Consider the following 7,957-nt stretch of genomic DNA (forward strand, 5'->3'; position numbering starts at 1 on the left):
AAATTTATAAAAGACCTTAGGTAAGATTTGAACCATCTGGGAGCCTAGATTTCATCCTTTCAGTCTAGAGATAAGTAGATTTCAGCTAGCGCATCTCTCATTTTAGAGAACTGAATGTTGTTGCTGTAGCTTCAAACCACAAGAAGATATTAGGGATAACTAAATTATCTATGACAAATATTATGGAACATGTAAATGCATTCCTCTTCTTATTTTTTTCCCCAGCACATCTCTAGCCAATTTGTAAGTGTACTCAATATTCACATGTATTATGCAAACAAAGGGCACTGCAAATGTCTGTTCATGAAATATGCTATGTCTACAAAGTCACAAGAGATTGTTTTCAGGCCCAAATTTCAAGCCTTGGACCCCATGCCAAAGATAAAATGATTACAATGACAATACCAGGAAAAGTTCCTTTGTCAGCAAGAAGCCTTTGGTCAATGAAGTGATGATTTTTTTTTTTCAAAATAATATTTTGATCGAAAATGTTGTGAACGTTTGAGGACTGTTCAAATGTTGGAAACACGTTTTAAGATAGAACAAATATATCAATTCATTTGCAAAATACTGGTGAATGAAAAGTTGATGTTAGGTAAAGGATAAATCCAGAACCATCAGAAAATCTGAGGCCATAGGACAACAAACAAACAAATAAATAAAATTATTTTTTTACAGCTTTAGGCTACCATTCTTTGCACAAAATGGCCTGAAACTAATGCTATAGATTTTACTCTGCCCTCCCATCAGCATCCTCTTATTATGAGGGAGCAGTGGTTGGAGGCTCTCCCAGTTGCCAATTCTCCTTACGTTGCATGAATCTCATCATGCCTGACAGTTTTCATAAAGCCAGGCTCCAGGCGACTGAAGAATCTCCTGAGAACCTCAGCTTCTGATTACAGGGAAAAAAGGAATATTTTAGTCCTCGTTATTGCAGAAACAAGATAAAAAATGTATCTTCACTGTTCTCCCAGTATGCTGAAAGCTCATTAACCCAAAGGGAAAATAAGCATCTTTCAGAACCCACTATGTTTGAAATATATATATATATATATATATTTTTTTTTTTTTCTAAGCAGGAAGAAAAGAAAATCAGAGAGGAGACTGACATAATTTTTAAAACCTAGTAAAACTAATACTGAAATTCAGGTCATTAACCTCAGCTGAAACAGAGAGAAAAATGAGCCCTTTCTTGTCATAAGTCACAGAATTTTGAAAGAGGTGCCACGGTAAAGAGCAGAGCTTTTTAAGAAATCATATCACAGGGACAATAGCAAATTAATCTGTCAGACAGTGTACAAATAATAGAGAGATGTTGTCTGGAATTGCCTTTCTATAAATTAACAAAATAGCCCTTTTTTTATTTACAATTCAGTTGCCTTGCCTGTTGAATTGAAAATGCACAAAGCTAGCACATCAGATGATCTCACGGCAGACGGCTCTTCCAAGTCTGTCATAGGTTGCTTTGCATAGTCATACTACTGCAGATGAACGAATAAGCAGCTGCTCCATTTTTTATTTCTTCACACCCTTTTTAGTATCAGCCCCGTGGAATCGTTGAACTGCATGCCGTATTATGTGCTCAGAGTATTTTATATGCTGCTTGGATTAGAGCATACCTCCTTGTTAATGAAAGTATTTCCTTCAGCAGCTGTATGTGGCAGCCACGGATGATTACAATACACAGTAGGAACTGCTCATTTCTAAACTGTTTCTGGGGAAGTAAAGGGTTACTAGGGGAAGTGGTGTTTTATCACACATTCAGCATTGCACAAAAATAGTCTACAAGACCAAAATGCTTGCCTTAAGGTCTCAACATTTTTAAAATTAATTTTAATACCACAACAATCTATTTTGGATATTGTTAGCATATGCTGCCTGTACAATATATACACAGTTGATGGTATCTTGGGAGGTGCAGGAAAAAGAGAGAAAATTGCTCCATAGCCATGAAGGGAGGAAGAGCCACGCGGTGCAGCCTGGATGGAGCTGCCTGGCTGCTGGGGGCGGGGAGCACATCAGCCAGCAGCGTACAGCCTGCCTCTCGCAGGGCCGGGATAACAGCTTGGGAGATCAAAAACCATATGTGCCTTTCTGGTTCTGATGACCCTTTTTCATGACCATTTTTTTTTTCCTTCTAGACAATTTGTTGCTGGTGAAAGTTTCTAGCCAAAGATTGGACACATCTATTAGCCACAGTGAAAAACCAGCATAGACACAGCCCCAAGTATTACTATCAATCCATCCAAGCCTTCGTTCTTCATTTAATCAATTGCACTGGTGTAAAGTGGTTGTCATATGTGACCACTTCAATATTGCCTATGCAAGACATGGAGAGTATCTGCCATCATTTCCTCTGAATCTACAAAAAGCGCTGAACAAGGAGCAAAGCAGGGCATGATAAGCTCCAGCAATTCCTGAATTTGACGTGGAATGTTTACCTTTCTGGTAACTTTGTATTTCAGTCCTTGACTCCATAAATAGAGCAGCTAATAGCAGCAGTAGCTTATTGCCCTGCCCCCTGAAAACAGATATGAGCCTCATCACCTCCTACCACACACACAGCAGAAAGTGGTACCCCCTCGGCCAGCTCTGTCCTCTGATCCAGTTGAACTTGCACAAGCCTTGTATCTTCTTCCTGGTTTACTGAGCTGTGCTGTCTGACAGCAACACACTTTCATTGACTTACAAAGAGCTATGTATGTCTACTGCTCTGCTTCCTCCAGAGATGCATTGCTTTGGTTTCCTTCACATAAGTGAATCCACCGTAAGCATGCGCTCACCTCTACTCACTTGCGCACGTACAGTTCAGACCGTAATGCTTCTGAATTTAGTCATGTTACATCCTGTGTTTCCTGATTAAGATCAGTGGCTGCAAGCTGATCGTTTAATTGTCTTTTCAGAAACTCAGCTTAGTTTGCTGTGCTTTTCCCACTATATATGGGGAATAAAATGAAATTTTAATACAATCACAAGAAAAGGTTCATTTCAGTCTTCAGCTCATTGGCTTAAGCTACTGCAAGGCCCTTCTGCAATCAGGACATCCAAAATCTTCCCATGGACTGCTTCAAAACATCTCAAGCAGGAATCCTAGCTTATCATCCATCAAACACTCAGTTCTGCAAGTTTTCCGTTGCTGGGGGGCCAGGGACTGTGCCGCAAGCACACAGCACCCCAGGGCTGCCTCCTCCTCCAGCTGCATGGACATCCACCAAGCCTCCAAGCAGGGCAGCTCCACCACCCTCATTGATGTCCTCACTCAAGGACAAAGTTTGTTGCTAGTCAGATCCCCGAATCTACGTGACCTCCTCAAAGCAGACCCAGCATAACCCAGACTTGCCCAGAGGGACTGGTTTTGCTTTATAGGCACAGGCTGAAATGACTAGAGGCTCAACCCCTGAAGATACAACCAGGGCTCTGAAGAACCACACTCACCACCCTGCTATAGGCCTATCTGACAGCTTTTCCCATAACATTACGTATTTTTCACTACAAAGTCACAAGAAAAAAAACTAAATCATGACTACTAAAGTCAACTCCTACTGACCTTTCTGGTTGATTTTACCCAGTTATATGAGCATGAAAAATGACCAAAAAGTGTCCCAGGCCTGAATGAACTGCCATAGCAGCGCAGTGTTGCTATTTGCATAGCATTTTTTATCATAATCCTGATTTTGCAAATTACTGTGAAGCTTTTGCCCCCAAATGGTTAGTTTTGAATTAGGAGAGAAACTGTAGCTTTATATTCTTTGATACCAATTCTTAAGATCAAATAGCTTTAAAGAGATCATAAAAATGCTCCAAACATGACTAACACTTTAGTAAAATGATTTTAATATGCATGGGGCACCATCCACTAAAATTACTTTAGAATATTAAAAAGCTGATGTTCAATCATGGAATGAAAATTCAAGTTACTTCTTCCTTTAAATACTGTATCAGCAGAACAAGCCTTAATTATTAATTAAACAAACTATGGATTTATACAACCAGCGTTGAATCTGTTCAGCAAAACAGAAAGCTTCTTACTAAGAGAACTATGCTATGGGTGGGGCAAAGCAAGAAAAATAGCCAAATTTTTGCCTTTATCAATCTCTACATTAATTATTAAAGAAGAAATATTTAAAGTGATATACTCACATGACAACAAATTTTAAGACACGCAATTTTTAACTGAAATTTTCTAAAGGCTAGCTTCAAGGCACGCAAATTTATCTACTGGTGAGAGCGTATATCAAAAAAATTGAGAATGGTGATTTGAGGTTTGAATCCTCTCCAAAGGCTTTCTAGCATCCCGTGTCTCAGTACCGGCTTTTAAGCTTCATATCCTTTGGTACGGTTCTCCAAACAGAGGACATAAATACCATCCAGGTTTTAAAACATTTTATTTGCATATTAAAAAAATTGTGCATTCCAATAATTAAAATCATTTGAACAAAAAAAAAATGGCACTCGATTAACTGCATTTTACAGCTCGCAGGACCTTGGTACAGCTTTGCATTTATTCGTGTGTTACTCTAGTTTACTGTAGTCCCACCCAAGTTCTTCTTTCATCAACATGCAAGCTCTTTCATGCCACCAGGACCAAAGCCAGACAGGCAGAGGGAAAGGCAGCGCCTTCATTCAGTGTCAGTAGTTCTCTCTATTCTTTTGATGTGAAAGGGGCAGTACAGTCATTTTAAACTTTATCCAACCTCTTTGCATCTTACAAAGTTAAACAGCTAAAAGAAGTAAAATAAGAAGGCAATGCTTGTGGAATGTACAGTGCATAATTTGGAAGGGCAGATTTCATTACGATTCACCCGCTTGCTTCTCCTGTTCAATTGCTAAAAAGGGGGAAAAGAAAAACAGAAAAGGAGCAATAAAGACCGTGAACCTGAAAAACGCAGCCGTCGGACAGTTTCTATGGCTCGTGAAGGGGGATTTATCAAAATGGAAACCCAGATGGATCCTCACGAAGCGCTACCCGGTGTCGAGGGGGGGCTCGGGCTGGGCAGAGCCGCGCATCCCCCCCCGCCCCGCCCCGCCCCGCCCGGCCCCGCGCCCGCCGCCCCTCTTTGTCTCCTCCCCGCCTCACCCCCCCCTTCCCAACCCCCCCCGCTCCCCGCCCCCCCTCCACTCACTTTCTTTTGAAGGCAGGGGGTTTTTCTCTTGCGTCTCTGTCTTCTTCAATTTGGACTTGTCAAATTTCTCGATCTCGGCCATGTCTGGTTTGTCGGACATGTTGGCAGGTGACTCTGCGCGCACAAGAGAAGAGCCCGTTACCCCCGGACGGGGCTCCCGGACCCCCCCAGGGCCCCCCCCGACCCTAGCGGGGCCGCGCCCCGAAGGCGGCCAGCGCCATCCACCCGGGGGGCGCCGCCGCTGGAGCCAAAAGCTCAACGCACGCCGAAATTCAGGCGCTTAATCCCCGGCGTGCAATAAATAAAAATAAATAGTAATAAGAAAAAAAAATCAGTCCAGCATCCCAGCTGCTTGCAGCTCGCCGCCAGCCCCGGCCCGTGGCAGCTCCCAGGATCTGCAGGCTGTGGAGCACAATAGAAGGACAGCGCCCGGCTCCCGCCGGGTTTTTAACTCGATAAGGAAATAAAAAATAAAAAATAATAATAATTTAAAACTAAAGCCGCCGGGCTGCAACGAAGGCGGCTGGCGGGTCGCACGCCACCGCCCTGCAGCGGCTTGCCTGCGAGACAATAGCCCCCCTCCAGACAATAGCCCCCCCCGGACAATAGCCCCCGCGCCCTGCCCTGCCCTGCCCGCGGTCTCCCCCGGGGGGGGCACCGTCCAGGGCCCCTGGGTGGCCTTGCCGGGGCCGGGGGGGCGGCGGGACCCACCGGTGTCGCCGCGCGGTGATGCTCAGCCCCGCCGCTCGCTGCCGCCGCCGCTCCGCACGCCAGTATAAAGGGCGCTCGCTGGCGGGGCGGTTTTATCCCCGCGCCTATGCAAATGGCGGTGATGTCATCCGCTAACCATTTTGCCGCTTTCCGCCTTTTTCTCTCTCTCTCTTTTTTTTTTTTCCTTCCCCCCCCCCCCGCCTTTGCTTCCTTCCCCTCCCTCCCCCAGCGCCCAGCCCTCCCTCCCCCAGCACACACACATACACACACACACACACACACACACACTGACACACACACACACACGCACACAGACAGACAGACAGACAGACACACGTCCCCCACGACCGCCCCGGCCCCCGGGGGGGCGCCCCGGAGGGGGCGGCCGCTGCCCACAGCTTCCCGGCCCCCGCCCTGCCCCGACGCTGGGACCGGGACCGGGACCGGGGCTGGGGCAGGGACCAGAAACGGGGCAGGGACCGGGAATGGGGCAGGGCCGGGGCCGGGGCCGGGGCCGGGTGGGAGCTTTGGGGAGCTTTTCCCTCAGCCCCCGGGGTGCCCCTTTCCCGCGGGTTGGGCAATATCTGCCGGCTGCTCGTGTTACTCGGATTTCCTCATTTCGGAGGCAAATGCGAACCGCTCGGTCCTTTACGAGCTCCGGGAGCCTCCACTCCCTCCCCCAATCTCCGGCTGCAGGGAGAGAAAAACCCCATCGCTGTCCTTGCAAGCCTGCTGCAAAGGAGACCAAGCGAGCGCGGCCGTGCCGTGCCGAGCCGTGCCGGGCCAGCAGACAATAGCCGGGCCAGGTGCCGCCCCACCCGGCATCTCCTGCCGAGCCCCGTGGGTCGCAGCCGGGGGGCATCGCCCCGGCCAGCCCGGCTGACCCCCCTCGCCGCAGCACCAAATGTCCCCAGCGTGCCGCAAGGGGACCCGAGCCGGCGAGCTGCGAGCCGCCAGCCACCCTAAAAGAGGCGTAAGGCGGCTGGCTGGGGGCGCACGGGTGGCTGTGGTTTGTGCGTTTGCAGTGCTGGGTAATAAACTGAATTATCCGTGGGGGGGTGCGTGGCAGGGTGGCAACAAGCTGGGGACATCCCCGCGTCTTTGTCTGGCAGCGGCTCGGCGAGGGGAGGTGCGAGGTGGGGCAGGCTCGTGGGAGCCCGTGGGAGTGAATTGCTGCTGCTTTGGGGACATCTGCGTGGCACCCATGTGGCCCTTCGCTCCCTGCGCCCTGCCCTCCAGCACTGTGTCTGATGCGAGCGTGGCTGGTGGCGAAGCAGAAGCCATGGCTCACGGACTGTATTAATGTATGCCAGGAGAGCTGTAAATGCATTGCAGTCAACTCCTCGGGGATGCTGCTGCTTCCTCTGCTTCATGGCTGTCCTCTCCCCCTTGGCCAGCCATTTTTCCTAACGTTTCCAGATGTACGGGGTCACGGGGGTAAAATCCTGTCCCCATGGCAATTCCAGTAATACTTTACTGTAGTGAACGAAGATTTCCAGTCCACCCGGAGTCCTCTTACAGCCGAGCTCCTTCACTTTTGATGGTGCAGTGTATAAAGTCTGTTTTATTCCCCCGGTCCATGAGCACCTCCAAAACTGGATGAACAGAGTCTATTGCTGAGAGAGAAGGTAACTCCTATGAGCTAGGAATGGTTCAAGACTGATGGCCAAAGGAACTGTCGAGGAAAGAAATAGCAAGGAACATATATAGTTTGAGAATATTTACGGGTTTTCATAATAACAGCATTAAAAACATGGCAGAGGGATCTTCTGTGTTGGAAATGGGCTAAATTTGCTAGCTAGCTTTTGAGCAAGTTCCTCAAAATGATTTTATGGCCTTTTGCTTTGACACATTTGAGCACTGAACCATGTGACTGGGAATTGTGAAATCAGTCTAATTATCAGCATCACCAATGATGTTACAGCTTCAGACTTTCCTCTTTTGCTGAAGATTTTTTGGCCTCTTAAGTGATGGCAAATCAATATAAACATTCTTTGGAGTTTTTCTCCTCTGTGGCTACTGCAATCACTGATGCACGTGTCTGAGCACGTCGGTATTGCCCTGACCCGAGTGCGGTAAATGCTCTCCTGACGTTGCAGAATGGTGGTTGTCTATGGGACTGG

At 47.5% G+C, this 7,957-nt stretch overlaps 1 protein-coding gene across 1 annotated transcript; it reads right to left on the minus strand.

Annotated features, from left to right (window-relative positions):
* Nucleotides 1-4,370: 4,370 nt before the first annotated feature.
* TMSB4X (thymosin beta 4 X-linked) lies at nucleotides 4,371-5,986 on the minus strand. Its single transcript, XM_040533645.1, has 3 exons — nucleotides 5,835-5,986; nucleotides 5,124-5,237; nucleotides 4,371-4,826 (listed from the first exon to the last, which is right to left on the minus strand). Exons 2-3 carry the CDS (start codon nucleotides 5,221-5,223, stop codon nucleotides 4,792-4,794), a joined length of 135 nt encoding a protein of 44 aa, XP_040389579.1. The 5' UTR covers nucleotides 5,224-5,237; nucleotides 5,835-5,986; the 3' UTR covers nucleotides 4,371-4,791.
* Between the last annotated feature and the right edge of the window lie 1,971 nt (nucleotides 5,987-7,957).

The sequence above is a fragment of the Cygnus olor genome, chromosome 1 (assembly GCF_009769625.2).
Source record: "Cygnus olor isolate bCygOlo1 chromosome 1, bCygOlo1.pri.v2, whole genome shotgun sequence".
Lineage (NCBI taxonomy): Eukaryota > Metazoa > Chordata > Aves > Anseriformes > Anatidae > Cygnus > Cygnus olor.

Bases quoted from the DNA above. Each gene is read 5' to 3' on its own strand.
- TMSB4X (XM_040533645.1), bottom strand. From the start codon at position 5,223: ATGTCCGACAAACCAGACATGGCCGAGATCGAGAAATTTGACAAGTCC. The intron at 4,827-5,123 runs GTGAGTGGAGGG...CCCCCTTTTTAG, and splicing joins CCCCCTGCCTTCAAAAGAAA to CAATTGAACAGGAGAAGCAA.